Source organism: Bombina bombina, chromosome 2 (assembly GCF_027579735.1).
Source record: "Bombina bombina isolate aBomBom1 chromosome 2, aBomBom1.pri, whole genome shotgun sequence".
NCBI lineage: Eukaryota > Metazoa > Chordata > Amphibia > Anura > Bombinatoridae > Bombina > Bombina bombina.
The window spans coordinates 623,751,717-623,770,777 of NC_069500.1; the positions used below are offsets into that span (position 1 = coordinate 623,751,717).

At 41.1% G+C, this 19,061-nt stretch overlaps 1 protein-coding gene across 1 annotated transcript in view; it reads left to right on the forward strand.

Annotated features, from left to right (window-relative positions):
• The window catches only part of KDM4C (lysine demethylase 4C), a 1,488,570-nt gene that overhangs the window by 1,008,034 nt on the left and 461,475 nt on the right, over positions 1-19,061 (forward strand). Inside the window, exon 11 of the mRNA XM_053702565.1 lies at positions 6,918-7,255. Within this exon, the coding sequence (XP_053558540.1) occupies positions 6,918-7,255 (338 nt within the window). The remainder of the gene's footprint in view (positions 1-6,917; positions 7,256-19,061) is intronic.

Below are 19,061 nucleotides of genomic sequence, written 5' to 3' on the forward strand. Positions count from 1 at the left end.
GCTTTATTGTTTGTTTTTAAGCCTGTTTTCAAGAAAGTTGTTTTTAGGGAGGTTCTGATTCTGTGATGTCAGAGCTTGTTTAGCTCTTTTCTTCACTTCCTGTAGAGTGAGGTGTGCATATTTCAGATGGCTCTGCTGTTTAGAAGGCTTCTTGCTGTTTTTGCTTCTCTGGAAATCCGGATTGTAAACGGGATCGTTTTTTTTCTCAGTTTGCTGCGGGTTGCAGGACAGGTAGGCCCCCTCAGTAATTCTGCTGAGGGTCTAGAGTGTTACCTGGGGTATCTTTTCTTGATTTGGTAAATTTTTAGCAAACATTTATTTAAGAACATTTTTTTAGTTCTGTATTATATCCTTTGTTAAAAGATAAAAAAAAAAAAGTAACAAAAAAAGTTAGCTTTTTTATTTTTTTGCTTCTTTTTTTGTATTATGGATCAGGAGGCTGTGCAAGATGTTACCTGTAGCTTATGTTTTGATGCCCAGGTGGAACCCCAGTACCTTTTTGTTCTTCATGTATTGAAAGAACTTTATCTTATAGAAATAGACTTTTTCACCCTGAGCCATCATTAGCTAAGGCGGATGCTGTTTAGGAGCCTCCTGTTTCAGATGTGCCGCAGCTTTCTCCTTAAGCGTCCCAATCCTATTCATCTGCACATGCAGTGCCCTGCATTTCCTCTCATGCTCTGTCTGGGGTTACTTTGCAAGATATTGCTGCCCAGGTATCCTCTGCGGTATCTGAGGCGCTGTCTGCTTTTCCTATGCTGCAGGGAAAACGCAAAAGGAAATTTAAAGAAACAGTAACTAAGGTTTCTGATCCTGAAGTGGCTAATCAAAGTATTTCCTCTCAGAAGTCTGAGGATGAAGATTCTTCGGGCGCATCTGAGGGTGAAATCTTGGATTCAGGCAGTATAATTCCTTCTGCTGATGCTGAAGTTGTGTCCTTCAGATTTAAGCTGGAACACCTCCGCTTGTTACTTAAGGAGGTTTTGGCTACCTTGGATGACTCCGATACTACTATCGTTAACTCTAAGAAGTCTAGTAAGCTGAATAAGTATTTTTATGTTCCCTCTGTGGTGGAGGTTTTTCCTGTTCCAGACCGTGCTTCTGAGATTATTGCACGGGAGTGGGAGAGACCTGATATTCTTTTTTCTCCATCTCCTATTTTTAAGAAAATGTTTCCTATAGCTGACTCTATTAAGGAGTCGTGGCAAACGGTTCCTAGGGTGGAAGGAGCTATTTCCACTTTGGCTAAGAGGACCACTATTCCTATAGAGGATAGTTGTTCTTTTAAGGATCTAATGGATAAGAAATTGGAGGCATTATTAAAGAAAATGTATTTTCACCAAGGTCTTCAATGGCAGCCTACGGTGTGTATTGCTACTGTTACCAGCGCTGCAGCTTACTGGTTTGATGCTTTGTCTGATTCTATTCAGACAGATATTTCTCTTGAGGAGATTCAGGACAGGATTAAGGCTCTTAAGGTTAGCCAATTCCTTTATTTTGGATGCTTCCTTACAGGTCATTAAACTGGGAGCAAAAATGTTTGGTTGTCTGGGTTTTTTACCTGCTTTGTTTGCCATGTGCTGCTGGCAGCCATTTTACTCACCTCTCTTGCTGACTCTCGTGCATAGTGTGTGATGCTGCTCGTTTCCTGCATGCCCTTTTATGGCCAGACTGGTGTACATCATCCATGTTAGACAGGTTGCAGTCTCAGAATTGTGATGTCATCACTTATTATTTAAAGGGCCTCTGTTCAGTATGCTTTGCCCTTGCGTTGTCTCAGACCTGTTTGTGAGAGTTCCTGTTCCTATGTATTACCTGGCTGTCTGACGTCCCTCCTGGTTCCTGATCCCTGACTTGTTCCTGACTCTGCTGTTCTCCTTGTTCCTGATTCCGGCTCGTCTGACTACTCGCTTTGGCTCCTGACTCGGTACGTCTGAATATTTGCTTTGACTCCTGACTCGGCTCATCTGACTACCAGCTCTGGTTTTGACTCCTGGATTGTTATTTGACTTGTGGACTTATTTATTATTTTTTGCTATTAATAAAGGTGTAATTATTTTTGCACTTCTCGTCTCAGTCTGATTCCTGGCACCCTGACATTGGTTTTACAGTTCTAGCTCGCAGAGCCCTTTGGTTAAAATCCTGGTCTGCGGATGTTTCTTCTAACTCTAAGTTATTAACTATTCCTACAAGGGTAAGACCTTGTTTGGGCCGGGTTTGGCTGAAATTATTTCAGATATCACAGGAGGAAAGGGATCTATTTTTCCTCAGGATAAGAAGAATAAGCAGAAAGGACGTCAGAGTAATTTTCGTTCCTTTCGTAACTTTAGAGATAAACCCTCCGCTTCCTTTTCAAAACAGGAACTATCCAAGTCTTCCTGGAAGTCTGGTTAGTCTTGGAACAAGGGGAAACAGTTTAAGAAGCCTGCGGCTGACTCCAAGTCAGCATGAAGGGTCGGCCCCCGATCCAGGAATGGATCTAGTAGGGGGCAGTCTTGCTCAATTTGCTCAGGCTTGGATAGGAGATGTCCCAGACCTGTGGGCTGTGGAAATTGTATCTCCGGGGTACAAGATAGAATTCAAGACTTTTCCTCCCAGAGGCAGGTTTCTTTTCTCAAGATTATCTGTAGACCAGATAAAGAGAGAGGCGTTCTTAAATTGTATCAAGGATCTTTTTGCCCTGGGAGTTATAGTTCCAGTTTTTCCGCAGGAACAAGGTCTGGGATTTTATTTAAATCTGTTTGTGGTTCCCAAGAAAGAGGGTACTTTCAGACCTATTTTAGACTTAAAGTGTTTAAACAAGTTCCTCAGAGTACCGTCCTTCAAGATGGAGACTATACGTCCCATTCTTCCTTTGGTTCTAAAGGATGTGTATCTTCATGTTCCCATTTACCGTGATCATCGCAAGTTTCTAAGGTTTGCTTTCTTAGACAATTATTTCCAGTTTGTGGCTCTTCCTTTCGGTCTTGCCAAAACTCCCAGAATTTTCTCAAAGGTCCTGGAGGCTCTTTTGGCAGTTATCCGTTCTCGGGGCATTGCAGTAGCGCCTTATCTGGTTCAGGCGCCGTTTTTTTAACAAGCAAACTCTCATACAGAGATCTTTTTTGTCTTTTCTTCACTCCCACAGTTGGAGGGTAAATATGGGAAAGAGTTGTCTGATTCCAGCCACAAGAGTAGTGTTTTTAGGGACCATAATAGACTCCCTACTAATGAAGATATTTCTGACAGAGGTCAGAAAAACAAAGATCTTCGACTCTTGTCTTGTTCTTCAGTCCTCTCTTCGGCTGCCAGTGGCTTTATGTATGGAGGTAATTGGTCTGATGGTAGCTTCCATGGACATCATTCGGTTTGCTCAGTTCCATCTCAGACCTCTGCAGTTATGCATGTTAAGGCAATGGGGATTTGTCTCCGCAAATAGTTTTGGATCAGGCGGCAAGGGACTCTCTTATGTGGTGGTAGTCTCATCAACACCTCTCCCAGGGAACTTGCTTTCGCAGACCTTCCTGGGTGATCGTGACCACGGTTGCCAGCCTTCTAGGTTGGGAAGCAATTTGGCGGTCATTGAAGACTCAGGGTCTTTGGACTAGGGAGGAGTCCGTTTTTCCCTATAAACATTCTAGAACTGAGAGCGATTTTTTATGCTCTACTGGCCTGGCCTCAGTTAGCCTTAGCACGGTTTATCAGGTTCCAGTCGGACATCATATCATCGGTGGCGTACATCAACCACCAGGGGGGGAACTCTCAGTTCCTTGGCCATGACAAAGGTGGCCCAGATAATCTAATGGGCGGCGTTTCATTACTGTTGTCTTTCTGCAATCCACATCCCAGGAGTGGACAATTGGGATTTTCTGAGCCAATAAACCTTTTATCCGGAGGAGTGGAACTCCATCCAGAAGTATTTTCCAGTTTAATCCTTATTTGGGGGCAGCCAGAACTAGATCTCATGGCTTCTCGGCAGAATGCCAAGCTTCTGAGGTACGCTAGCATACATATTTCCTCCGTTCGCTCTCCTGCCATGAGTCATTGCTCGGATCAAGCAGGAGAGGGCGTCACTGATTCTCATAGCGCTGGCGTGGCCTCGCAAGATCTGGTATGCAGATCTAGTGGATATGTCGTCTCTTCCTCCATGGAGATTCCCTCTGAGGAAGGACCTTCTACTTCAGGGTCCTTTTCTTCATCCAAATCTCATTTCTCTGAAGCTGACTTCTTGGAGATTGAACGCTTGGTTTTATCTAAGCGTGGGTTTTCAGAGTCGCTCATTGAGACCATGATTCAGGCTTGTAAGCCTGTGACAAAAAATATTTACTATAAGATATGACGTAAATATCTGTATTGGTGTGAATCCAGAGGCTACTATTGGAGTAGAATCAGGATTCCTAGGTTTTTGTCTTTCCTCCAGGAGGGTCTGGAGAAGGGTTTGTCAGCTAGTATTCTGAAAGGTCAGATTTATGCGTTGTCTATTTTGTTGTATATGCGTTTGGCGGATGCGCTAGATGTGCAATCTTTTTGTCAGGCCTTGGTTAATATCAGGCCTGTGTTTAAGCACGTTACTCCTCCCTGGACTCTTAACCTTGTTCTTAGAGTTTTACAGTGGGCTCCGTTTGAACCTATGCATTCCTTAGATATTAAGATGGTATCTTGGAAGGTTTTGTTTCTTGTTGTTATTTCTTCTGCTCTGAGAGTTTCGGAACTCTTGGCTCTGCAGTTTGATTCTCCTTATGTTATTTTTCATTCTGATAAGGTGGTTCTACATACTAAATTAGGTTTCCTACCTAAGGTTGTTTCAAACAAGAATATTAATCAGGAGATCGTGGTTCCTTCTTTGTGTCCTAATCCTTCTTCTCCTAAGGAACGTTTATTGCACAACCTAGATGTTGTGCGTGCATTGAAGTTCTATCTTCAGGCGACTAAGGACTTTCGTCAGTCTTCTGCTTTGTTTGTTTTTCTGGGAAGCACAAGGGTCAGAAAGCTTCGGCTACTTCTCTTTCTCTTTCGCTAAGGAGTATTATTCCTTTGGCCTATGAGACTGCTGGACATCATCCTCCTGAGAGAATCACTGCTCATTCCACGAGGGCTGTTTTTTCTTCCTGGGCATTTAAAAATGAAGCTTCTGTGGAACAGTTTTGCAAGGCTGCAACTTGGTCCTCTTTGCATACTTTTTCAAAGTTTTATAAATTTGATAGTTTTGCCTCAGCTGAGGCTTCTTTTGGGCGAAGGGTTCTTCAAGCGGAGGGCCTTCTGTTTAGGTCTACCTGTCTTGTCCCTCCCTTATCATCTGTGTCCTCTAGCTAGGGTATTGATTCCCACTAGTAATTGATGATTCTGTGGACTCACCATATCTTAGGAAACAAAACATAATTTATGCTTACCTGATAAATTTATTTATTTCCGGATATGGTGAGTCCATAGCCCACCCTTTATTTAAGACAGTTATTTTTTCTAAAACCTCAGGCACCTCTACACTTTTGTGTTATCTTCTTTTTCCATTTTTCCTTCGGCCGAATGACTGGAGGTTATGGGTAAGGGAAGTGACATATATAGCAGCTTTGCTGTAGTGCTCTTTGCCTTCTCCTGCTGGCCAGGAGTGTTATTCCCACTAGTAATTGATGATTCAGTGGACTCATCATATCTGGAAATAAATAAATTTATCAGGTAAGCATAAATTATGTTTTTAGCACGGAACAGAACGCAGAGGCGGGAAATAGCCAAAAATGCACTTTTGTGAATACATTGAATTGAAAAGTGGCCTTTTCAACCAAAAAACAAAAGGGCAAAATGCCTCATCTGTTAGAATGTGATTGACTCTATAGTTTTGAATTGGCCATCTACATTCACGACGCATTGCAAACTTTAGTTTCAGGCTTCTACTAAGACTGTCATTCATCATGATTTATTTAAAACTCTAGGTTGTCCTTTATGTTATATTTCGTTTGATGACATGGCTGCCATGTTAGACAAGGAAATAACAAAAAACAAAACAAAATAAAAGTAACAATTTTTTTGTGTGGACAAATAAAGAAAACAAAAAAGTCAGAACATTTGAATTTTTAAACCTTTACATGGGTGTGTGTATGTTGCTATTCATACAGTTCTCTGATTTGGCTATTGCTTTCATTTAAATGGATAAATGCATTTTAGCAAAAATGTTTAAATTAATAATTTCAGGGTTACAGTTTGAGTCAAAGGAATGGGGAATGTTTAAAACAAACCAAATTGTGTTAAATATACAATTTTTCTAAAAAGCAAATTGTATATTTTAGATGTAAAATTAAGTAAATTTTAAAAGCCAGAATCCGGAAATGGTTCTCTAGTAGTAAATGTAATCTTCGTTTATCCAACTTGAGGTGTGTGAACTTATAAAGAACTGTTAAGTTCATCGATTGATTAAAGGAAACAAAATGAGCTGTTTTATTATTGATTCTGCTCAGATTCAGAGTGTCCTTTCTTTATTGGGATGTAATAAAACTTTTGCAATCACGATAAAATGAGTCCAATGACATTAGTTTCCTCCAGCACTTCTTCCTGTTAAATCATTTAATGTTTTATTGTATTGCGGTTGTTATCCATCTTTTGATGTCCCCTTTAAACTTTTATGTATACTTTAAACTTGAAATGGATATATCATGTCAGAAAAATATTAAATGTTTATTTACATTAAAAAACTTTATCTACATTTTAATGAAAAAAGAACTGTTTGTTGTTTAAAAAATATTAAACAAAAAATGTGCCTGCTTGAACAACAGATTAATGAAGTGTGTTGTTTTGTTTTCTTTATTTGAACCTCATATTTTTTCAGACAAAATTAAATAATTCTTAATTTGTTTTTATATTTACATAGTCCAATAACACTTTGACCATTTAGCATAGCAAATCTGTAATGTCCCTCTGACATTTCTTAACATTTTTGTGGTTTGCAGGTTTACTTTCTGATCCTTCAGAGCAAGAGATAACGCCAGCAGAAAAGGATAACGCTGACCTCAGTTTGGCTGCTTCTGTTCTTGAAGAGCTCTCTGGTTCTTTCAGCACAGTTGCTAAAGTAAAAGTAGAAGAAGTATCAGGTTTACTGGAGGTGGTTGACTTGAAAATATGTCAAACGTCACAGACAAATGATCATTCTGAGTCTGAGAGTGTACACAAAGAAGAAACTAGCAGTATTTCAAGTGATGAAGATGCCAGTGACCTTGAGGCTGTTGAAAATGGTCTAGAGCCTGGAGAAATTCCTAATGATACAGATACAGTCTCTGAAAAACCCAATGTATGTATAAGAAATGATAATTTCTGTTTATTTTCAATCCTACTGAGCAGCTGTTGGCAGATCCTGAACAGTATACGCACTAACCTCATTAATGCTTCAGGAATGGTATTATACTTGCTCATTTACTGAAACGGACAGAGCATTAATCATTATAAACCAAGATGGATTTGATTGCACTGGGCTGACAACCAGTCTGCCGTACTTGTAAAATTAAGAGCTATCAGCATAAATCACTGAGCGTCATGTATGTCACTCTGCATATCTTCAATATCAAAATAACCCTTTATATTATGTAAGCTTTATCTTTCCAGATTTCAGTTAGAAATTAGTCCTTTGTTTTCTTTGTGTTAATTTGAAGTATTTATGAGATATCATATGAACTGCTATTTGGTTTCCATTCTTGGAAAGAAAAAAAAGCTTTAAATGCATAACAATCTCAAGAATTTCCCCCTTGGGAAATATGTTGTGTGTTATTGTACAATATCCACTTTATATCTTAAGGCTACAAACGCACATGTGTGTGTTTTACCTAAGATAAGACATTACATCACAATAGACATCTACTTAGCTTTTTTCTTGTTTACTTTGATACTGTCTGATTAGGCGTTTTTTTAATTTCCCAGAAGCTGTTGTGAGTAAAGGGCATCCTGGGCCATCACGGGGTTATGCCATGCCATATCAGTCACATACATACTATTGGAGTGAAGATGATGTGAGTGTATGAGTGACTGTGAACATTTATTTTGCATTCAAGATAGTAAAAACACATATCCTGTAGCTCTTTAAATGACAGATTTCTGTTATGAATGTTCTATTCTAATTGTTGTTACCTAAAATGGTCAGTCATTCAGCGGAAGGCTTATCTAGCTCAGCTACACAGGACAAAAACTATTAATAATAATAATGTCAGCCGCTTTGGAATCAGTCCGGGATGCAACCCAACTGCTAGCGTGAATAGAAAGCACACGCTAGCACACTGAGAAATATCCAGGACGTGACCCACTCAGGAAACAGATGAAAAAGATTACAAAAAATAATAGTTGCTCCAGAATGCAGGGAAACCACAAAGGAAAAAACGTCCCTTTAAGCAGGTCAAAGAATAAAAAGGAAATGCTCTTATTTGCAGCTTAGAAAAAAGGTCCTCATTAGCAGGCTTGTAACAAAGTTCCCTTTTGCAGCTTTGAAAAGTAAATGTCCCTTTAAGCAGGCTTATAACAAAACAGAAAGTCAAAGTTCTCCTTTGCAACTTGTAAAAGTAAATGTCCCTTTAAGCAGGTTTATAACAAAACAGAAAGTCAAAGTTCTCCTTTGCAACTTGTAAAAGTAAATGTCCCTTTAAGCAGGTTTATAACAAAACAGAAAGTCAAAATTCTCCTTTGCAGTTTGTAAAAGGAAATGTCCCTTTAAGCAGGTTTTTATTAATCAAAGAAATGATTGTGGAATAAGGCAAAAGCAAGGTCAGGCAGGCAGAAGTCGGCATCCAAACATAAGCAAAAAGGGTTAAGACAAAAGGCTTGGTCAGACAGGCAGAAGTCGGTATCCAAATATCAGCAAAAGGGTTAAGGCAAAAGGCTTGGTCAGACAGGCAGAAGTCGGTATCCAAATATCAGCAAAAGGGTTAAGGCAAAAGGCTTGGTCAGGCAGGCAGAAGTCGGTATCAGGAAAACAGATTTTGACAAGGTACTCACAAACTCCAAGGGAAACAAACAAACGGGCCCCGATTCAGATCTCCCGCCGTGGTTTAAAGGCAGGAGCGGCAACGTCATCAGAGGGGTGTGTCGAGAAAGCGTCACGTTGCTAAGCAATGTGACGTCAGCCACACAGAGGAGATCCGGGAGCCGCGGCGACACGGCAATGAACGGACGAAATCATGACAGCACCCCCCTCCTCAAGGACCCCTCCGGGGGACAGGACCAGGCCTATCAGGATGAGTCTTGTGGAAGGTCTTGATCAAAGTAGGAGCATTTACTTGATGAGCCGGTTCCCAAGAACGTTCTGTGACTGGATAACCTTTCCAATGAATGAGATAATACAATTTCTTGCCACGCAACTTGGAATCTAGAATATGGCTGATCTCAAACTCAGGGTGTCCATGCACAAATAACGGTGGAGGTTTAGAAAAAGGCTTAGAATACCTGTTAGTCATCACAGGTTTTAAAAGAGAAACATGGAATACCGGATGGACTTTGAGAGTCTTGGGTAAAGCCACCCGATAAGCAGTAGAACACACCTGACCCAGTATTCGGAAAGGACCCACGTATCGTGGTCCCAATTTGTTAGAAGGTTGTTTCAGGCGAAGAAATCGAGAGGAAATCCAAACTTTATCACCAGGGCGATATTTGGGAGCTTTCTTCCGTCGAAGGTCTGAAAAGAACTTGTAACGTCTAGAAGTTACAGAAAGAATACGATGTATTTTTTGCCAATGTCGAGTTAATCTTCGGGCTGTAAGATCAGAAGCAGGATTCACTGTGGAGGAAGTATGCAAAGGAAATGTTCTGGGCTGATATCCGTAAGCTGCATGAAAAGGAGAAGTCTGAAGGGAGGAATTGTACCGGGCATTATGAGCCAATTCAGCCAAAGGAAGGTAAGAAGTCCAGTTAGAGTGATAATGATCCACATAATGTCTAAGATATGTTTCAAGACACTGGTTTACTCTTTCAGTCTGGCCATTCGATTGTGGGTGGTGAGAAGTAGAGAGAGATATAGTAGTTCCAAAATGTTTACAAAGTGACCTCCAAAATCGAGAAACAAACTGTACCCCTCTATCTGAAACAATATCTAGAGGAAATCCATGGATTCTTACAATATGGGAAATAAAAAGTTCAGAGAGTCTTTTGGCAGATGGTAATCCTGGTAAGGGTACAAAATGGGCAGTCTTAGTGAACCTGTCGACCACCACCCAGATAGTATTGTTTCCAGCGGACAAGGGAAGGTCGGTAATGAAGTCCATGGATACATGAGTCCAAGGCTGGTGAGGTATAGGCAATGGTTGGAGCAATCCTGAAGGAAGTTGGCGTGGAGTTTTGTTCATGGCACATTGTGTGCATACTGAGACGTAATCCTTCACATCTTGAGAGAGAGTAGGCCACCAGACATGTTGTTTGAGGTTTCGAGTGGTAATACTGATGCCAGGATGTCCAGAAAGAGGACTATCATGAGCCCAAAATAAAATCTTGGAACGAAGGCGTTCAGGAACAAAGAGTAAACCATCGGGAGGTTTACAGGACAAAGGAAGATTCCCTTGAGCAGACTGTAATTCTTGTAACCAGGAAGTTGTTAACTGGGCTATGACTTCATGAGGTTGGAGAATGGTACCAGACTCAGGAACTGGGGAATCTTGAAATTGTCTGGAAAGGGCGTCTGCTTTAATATTTTTTGAACCAGGTATGTAAGACAAATTATAGTGAAACCGGGAGAAGAATAATGACCAGCGTGCTTGCCTGGAATTCAATCGTTTGGCTGTTTGGAGATACAGAAGGTTCTTATGATCAGTGAGTATAGTAAATGGCAAAGAAGTACCTTCCAGCCAATGTCTCCATTCATCCAATGCCAGTTTGATGGCAAGCAACTCTTTATTCCCTACGTCATAGTTAAATTCAGAAGGAGTGAATTTTTTAGAGAAGAAAGCAACTGGATGAATCTTTCCAGTCTCTGGTATTCGTTGAGACAGAACAGCTCCAGCAGCAACAGAGGAAGCATCAACTTCCAGGATAAATTGAAACTCAGGATTTGGATGACGGAGAATAGGTGCAGAGGAAAAAGCTTCTTTGAGAGACTCAAAAGCTTCTATAACCTCAGGAGGCCATTTTTTACAGTTTTGTCCTTTTCTAGTGAGAGCAGTAAGAGGAGAAGTAATAGTAGCAAAATTCTTGATGAACTTCCTGTAGTAGTTGGCGAAGCCTAGAAAACGTTGTAAAGCCTTCAAAGAATCAGGTCTAGGCCAATCCAAAATGGCAGAAAGTTTAGTAGGGTCCATTTCAAATCCAGATGCCGATATTACATAACCCAGAAAGGGTATGGATTTTTGATGGAAAGAACATTTCTCCAATTTAGCAAACAGATGGAATTCTCTTAAACGTTGAAGTACTTTCTTGACGTGGTGCACATGATCTTGGTGATTCTGAGAAAAAATTAAGATGTCGTCAAGGTATATGATGACAAAAATATTCAAAAAATCACGAAAGATCTCGTTTACAAAATGTTGAAAAACCGCCGGAGCATTGCATAGCCCGAAGGGCATGACCAAATATAATGCCCAAATCGAGTGTTAAAGGCAGTCTTCCACTCATCTCCTTTGCGTATACGGATCAGATTGTATGCACCACGTAGGTCGAGTTTGGTGAATATGGTGGCTCCCTGAAGATTAGTAAAAAGTTCAGGAATAAGGGGTAGAGGATAACTGTTCTTGATGGTAATCTGATTTAATCCTCGATAATCAATACAGGGTCTTAATCCGCCATCCTTTTTTCCTACAAAAAAGAAACCAGCCCCTACAGGGGAAGAGGAGGGTCGAATAAATCCTCTAGCCAGATTGTCTTTAATATATTCTTCCAAAGCCATGTTTTCTGGTTTAGAAAGTGGATATGTCTTGCCTCGAGGATAGGCAGCCCCGGGAAGGAGATCAATGGGACAATCAAAAGGGCGGTGAGGAGGAAGACGTTCAGCTTCTTTTTTGGAGAAAACATCCACAAAGTCATGATAAGGCATAGGTAAGGAGTCCGGAGTTTCAACTGTAAGAGCAATAGAGAGTGGTAACTTGATAATCTTTTGAAGACATTTAGTCTGGCATGTAGATCCCCAGGAAGTGAGTTCACCGAAAGTCCAAGAAAAAATGGGATTGTGAATTTGGAGCCAGGGTAATCCCAAGATAATAGGAAATTGTGGAGTGGGGATGACATCAAAACAAATTGTCTCGGAATGAAGTATTCCTACGGTGAGGAGTAAGGGTTGAGTAGAAAACTGAATATATCCAGAACCCAAAGGATCTCCACTGACCGTAGAGACTGAAATGGAATACTCCTTCTTTAGTAAGGGTATAGAGTGAGTAGAGACGAATGAAGAGTCAATGAACACTCCTCCAGCACCAGAATCAATTAGAGCTTGGGTATAAATCTTCTTATGTCCAATTAGAAGGGTTACTGGAACAAAGAGTTTCTTGTATAGGGAATGGCAACTGTTTTGGCTTAACTCAGTTCCCTGGACTAGAGTTAAGCCCTGGCTTTTACTGGCCTAGTAGGACAATCCCTTAATAAATGCCCTTTAAGGCCACAGTACAGACATAAGCCAAGAGTCCGTCTTCTCAAGCGTTCAGTCTCAGTTAATTTTATACTTCCCACTTCCATGGGTTCAGCCTGATCAGTAGTAGGAGAGACTGGAGTGACTGGATTAGAAAAACGAGGAGCCAAACGAAAAGGAGTTCGAGTTGAAGACCTCTGTGTTCTATCCTTTTCTTGTTGGCGTTCACGAAACCTGGCGTCGAGACTGATACAGAGATTTATTAAGGCTTCTAAGGACTCTGGAAGTTCACGATACACCAATTCATCCTTGAGACGCTCAGAAAGTCCTTTACGGAAAGCGGCTCTGAGTGCTCCCTGATTCCAAGTGGTTTCAGAGGCAAGGGTGCGGAACTCAATAGCGTATTGAGAGACTGGTTGATTACCTTGACGTAAATCCAGGAGAGTGGCTTCAGCAGCGGATGACCTTCCAGGTTTATCGAATACATTTGAGAACATAGATAGAAATGTATCAACATCCAAAAGTATAGGATCATTCTTTTCTAGCAAAGGTGATACCCAAGCCAAGGCTTTTCCTTTCATTAAGGAAATAAGAAATGTGATTCTAGAAGAGGGAGTAGCAAAAAGAGTAGGGCTATTTCGGAAATGAAGACGGCATTGATTCAGAAAGCCTCTACATTCTTCAGGATTCCCATCATATTTATCCGGAAGAGGTATCCTGGGACTTAGTTGTACCTGAGACTGATTGTTAGGAATCGAAGGAGGTAATGCCTCAATAGGATTAGGATTGGGATTAGGATTGGGAGGTGCGGTAGCAACCAAATTTTGTAATAGAGCAGTTATTTGATCAAGTTTAGTGTCCAGAGACTGCAAGTGAGTGGCATGAGATCCCAAGAGCTGTCCCTGGTGAGCCACGGCCATGGATAATTCAGTGGGGTCCATTTTTATGGCCCGTTTGTAATGTCAGCCGCTTTGGAATCAGTCCGGGATGCAACCCAACTGCTAGCGTGAATAGAAAGCACACGCTAGCACACTGAGAAATATCCAGGACGTGACCCACTCAGGAAACAGATGAAAAATATTACAAAAAATAATAGTTGCTCCAGAATGCAGGGAAACCACAAAGGAAAAAACGTCCCTTTAAGCAGGTCAAAGAATAAAAAGGAAATGCTCTTATTTGCAGCTTAGAAAAAAGGTCCTCATTAGCAGGCTTGTAACAAAGTTCCCTTTTGCAGCTTTGAAAAGTAAATGTCCCTTTAAGCAGGCTTATAACAAAACAGAAAGTCAAAGTTCTCCTTTGCAACTTGTAAAAGTAAATGTCCCTTTAAGCAGGTTTATAACAAAACAGAAAGTCAAAGTTCTCCTTTGCAACTTGTAAAAGTAAATGTCCCTTTAAGCAGGTTTATAACAAAACAGAAAGTCAAAGTTCTCCTTTGCAGTTTGTAAAAGGAAATGTCCCTTTAAGCAGGTTTTTATTAATCAAAGAAATGATTGTGGAATAAGGCAAAAGCAAGGTCAGGCAGGCAGAAGTCGGCATCCAAACATAAGCAAAAAGGGTTAAGACAAAAGGCTTGGTCAGACAGGCAGAAGTCGGTATCCAAATATCAGCAAAAGGGTTAAGGCAAAAGGCTTGGTCAGACAGGCAGAAGTCGGTATCCAAATATCAGCAAAAGGGTTAAGGCAAAAGGCTTGGTCAGGCAGGCAGAAGTCGGTATCAGGAAAACAGATTTTGACAAGGTACTCACAAACTCCAAGGGAAACAAACAAACGGGCCCCGATTCAGATCTCCCGCCGTGGTTTAAAGGCAGGAGCGGCAACGTCATCAGAGGGGTGTGTCGAGAAAGCGTCACGTTGCTAAGCAACGTGACGTCAGCCACACAGAGGAGATCCGGGAGCCGCTGCGACACGGCAATGAACGGACGAAATCATGACAAATAACAATAGTAATACAGTTATAAAAATTGCTAACCCTAATAGAAAACTTGGGCTAATGCAGAATACCATTATGGTTAGTTATAATGATCATTAAATATTGATTTTAAATTGCACTAGATTTCCTTCCATAAGGCAGGGAGCGTCATTCTTTGCCTTTCGTCATAGGAGGTGGCAGAGAAGTGTCAGAAGATTTGGATAGTCCTGTAATGTTTATGTTCCCTTCAAGAAAGGAGTGGAGTTTTAAGTAGCCATATCAACCTCAGTGAGAGTATTGATTAAAGTTAGAGTCTGGAGATGCAGGGAAAGTTTTGCTGCGAACCCATCCATACTGTCGCTAACAACTCCTGAGCAATCAGTGTTGACGAGTTTCACTGCTTGCTGTTACACACTCAAGTCCATGTTAGAGGCACCACTGCAAGACTGTCACACTTGGATCCTAGAGGGTAAGACCGTTTTTATATATACACTTTCAAATGCTATACAGGGTCACAGTGTGGCTCCTTTATACCTTGATAGGATCAAGGGTTAATATCTCCTTCAGGGAGATTATTCAAACAACTTGTTTTTTTTTATACTGCTTATTGTGTGAGTTTTTGTTTTAGGCTCATAGGCTGTGTGTTTTTAGTTTGGAGCAAGCAGGTTTCACTTTCGTTTTTGAAGTGTTGCGCAGCTCAGAATAGCTTGGCTCCCTCCTATGATTAAGTGCTCATAAGAGCACGAAACTCCTCAGGAATGTTTTCCTGCCATGTACCTTTGTTTTAAATTTATTCCAATAAAGAGTTTGTTTTATTTTTAGCCCCTTTGATGCCTCTTGCTGTGCGGCTTTTACTCATTTGAGTTCTTTTTGCCCTTTTTAATAGCAGGGGAAGTCTTGTTTTACGCACCACGTGTCCGGGTGCAGTCTCCTTTCATTTCCTACGATCCTGCTGCAGACTTTACTCCTGAGGAGAGCGTTTTCACTGTTAGCTGTCTGGGTCTAGGAGCTGGTGAGTGCTCCAGCTATTGAGAGTATAAAGGTGCCGTTTTTAAAATAAAAGCGTTTTCTTTTTGTGTCCATCTGTGGGTATATACTAAGCTATGGAGGACTCTGATACATTAGAAGGTTCTATCCCTTCTGTCTTGAATAATAATTCCTGTTTATATTGTGAGGAGGCCGTGGTTTGCCTGCCTGCTCAATTTTATTCCATATGCCTAAACACTGTTCTATAGTCTAAGAAGGGAGACAAGCCTGCTAATATTCTTAGCACTATTAGCCCCTCTGAGCCGTCTACCTCTCAGGATTCTATGTCCCGTGAGATTACTGCCCTTTCTACGCTACACGGTCCACATGCAATTCCCTGCAGCACAACTAATCCTCCATTTGGAGGGGGCTTTTTTCCTGCGGACTTTACTGCGCAGTTACAATCGCCGTTGTCTGCGGCCCTGAGGGCTTTAGCTTCCTCTGGCAAGCGTAAGAGAAAGGTTAAACATAGTTCTCCTGACCTGGAGTCATCTAAATATTTGTCGGATTTAGCTATTATGTCTCATCTATTCGAGGATGAGTTAACTACTGTAGCTTCAGAGGGTGAACTTTCTGGGTTGGAGACTTCAGTGTCTAAACCTCCCACAGCGGAGGAACCCTCCTTTAGATTTAAAATTGAGCATCTGCGTTTTTTATTAAAGAAGGTTTTGTCTACCCTAGAGGTTCTAGAGGCTACGCTACCTGAGGAACCTAAGATCCCTAAAATAGACGGGGCTTACGAAGACAGGAAGGTCCCTCTGACTTTTCCTGTGCCCGTTAAAATGGCGAACATTTTGGGGGTGGAGCCAACTTCTCATGCAGCCAGACGTGTTTTTTTGAAGCTCTGGACTTTCAGATCTGGATATAGTGTTTAATTTATATATATTGAGCTTGAATTTCTACTACTATTTTACTGAATACACATGCTGGCTGCTCCAAGTTACAAGCAGAGGAAAGAGTCCCGTATTGGAGTTATTGGGGACATTTCGCCAATCCTCCCTCATCAGATACGCCACGTGGAGCTGCCGAATACCATATACACTTTACTACTACTGATAATATGGAGGCCTTGCAAGCCTGGGAGCAACGCACAGAACAGCTTTCAGAGAGAGATTTCCAGAGTATGGCGGAGGACATACTGTCGTTAGTGATCTCCCTAACACAGCAGGAGCCCAGACGCACTGACCCTGGGATGAGCGGTGGCAACAATGATACTAAGGAGAGACCGATTGCCTGGCGGCTGGAGACCGAGCTGGAAACGGCTCCTTCATTGTTAGTAGACACCATAGGTAACCAGCTACCGGAGTCATCTCTACACCAAGACCCCGTGTGTTCTTTACCCACCCTAGACCCGGGGGACGCGACCAGCCCTTGGGGCAGGGAGATGTATACTGTGTATAGGGATCCGGCTCCTTATGATCCTGTGCGGACGGCTCCTAGTTTCCACAGCCGCAAGAAAGAGGAGGCAGCACGACTGACAGCACCAGAAGCCTTTAACCCTACAGAGCGTGTTCTAATCCTCATACCCAAAGCCCTAATGTCTGCAACTAAGGTGTACCTTGCCGGCCCTTCTTTGCAGTCTGCTCGGAAAACCTTGGGTCTCAGAGAGCTGCCAGTCACAAGAAGAGCACTGAGTTCACATCAGATGGATACAGCTGATCTCCGTATATTAGGGCCCTTACATCACCTTTCACCAATGGCTCCTGTAATACCGAACGGGAGAGACACAGGACTACACAGCATACAGATACGCTTTGCAAAGGGTCCGTTCTTAACTTTTTTTTGTACATGCAGCCCTGATATAGGTATATAATTTCCCCCCACCGGGCTAGACTTATATCAGAAGCTGGGAATAGGCTAAGTGATAATAAAATCAACTGGGACTTTATCTAGGTTAAAAAGTTGTTCGTTTATAGCATGTGGCTCCTATTTTGGTTTTGCAGTTACATACATATCTGAATATATCCTGTTTTTATATAAATTGTCTTGAGTAATATAAGTGCATAGATTAGTTTGATGCTCTTTTTTGCATATTATCTTAGTTGATGAAGATTGGTCTCTCCTGCTCTATCTCACATACTAGAAGATTTACCTGAGGTCATACCCACTGTCTGCACCCTAATGTTGAGCTAATAACTGTGTCATGTCAGCCTATTTAATGTTATCTTTGGGGTGCAGGGTTACATGTGTTGTCACTATATACCATATCTAAGTATTTGAACTCTCTTAATTGCACAATTTGCACATCTACTATGGGACTCCCTTTACATTTTTCTGTTCTCATGAGTGTATTTGTTATTTTATTATCAGTGCCCTGCTTCCCCTGTTTAATTCCATGATTAATAGCAGTTCTAGACACTTTGGACGCATAAGTAGGACATATTTTGCCCAATATAGATATCCCTGAGGATATGTTTATTATTCCATTTCAGATCGGTTCATTTCTCAATGCTAGGCAGTAGGCACCCATACAAGCTCCATAATTACTTCAGATATGTGCACCTTTGTGAAATGTTTTACTTCGCTTTTAGGCTTCAGCAAATGTCTGTATTTAATTTATGTTATATGTCAATAGAACTCAGCTATCCTCACATATCTCAAGATCCACTCTCTCTTAGGGACTAACTTGGGAAGCAAACTGTAATGGATTCGTTTCCAGTACTATTGTACAATATACAGTGAGATTTCAAGGTAAATAGTTTTCATTATGTATTACATAATCGGATACTCACCAACTCATACAACTATGTATGCAGCTTGGATCTATCGCATGCGGACATGGCGGTGAGACATATAGCAGAAGCCAGCACTATTATATGTTCTATATTTACAGACTTATTTTTTTAGAAGGTATAGAGAAGTTTTTACCTACATGAGACCTGTCAGAGGAAGTACTAATACCATAGCATTTTTACTAATTCATCATACTTCCTGAGTCATCAATATATCAACTCATTATACAAACAGTAAAATAGAAGTCTTAACTATAAGACACTTGTGATGATAGTTCCTATAAATGTTCTCCTATTACATGGTTATACCTTTTTTCAACCGTAGCTACCCCCAACTGTTAATATTACAACAGGTTTCCACACTCTCTTAGCTGCTCAGATTGAGAACAATATATGCAATGAGCAATTATTTATTTTTGAACTAGATATACTCCTGTCGACTATAAATATGGCATAGTTGACACAATATATGCCTATTTACATCCAATGGATTACTTGCCACATAGACACATTTATGTACTATTTTCTTATTTTTTAAGGCTCCGCCCCCCCATCATTCTCCCCCCTTATACCGAGCGGCTCTGGCCCGCTGAAACCCCCCCCCCCCCCATGCACTTTGGCCCAAAAGAGGTCAGGCTAAAGCCAACTCCCTACATCTTTCCATTATTAGAATATAGAGTACTTCTTATGTCAGGGTAGGGATCATTAGTTTCATAATATAAAAATTGAGGTCTCATTGTCATGTGTCCCAGTCACCCTCATCTACCATAAATTAATTTATTCTTTGCGTTTATGGTCACAGGAGTAGTGTTATAATCCATGTAAGTAATTATTTTCTTACTATTGTACTTGCTGTATAGCACAATATGAGCTCTTATCTATACATATTTATATAGCAGTGCCAC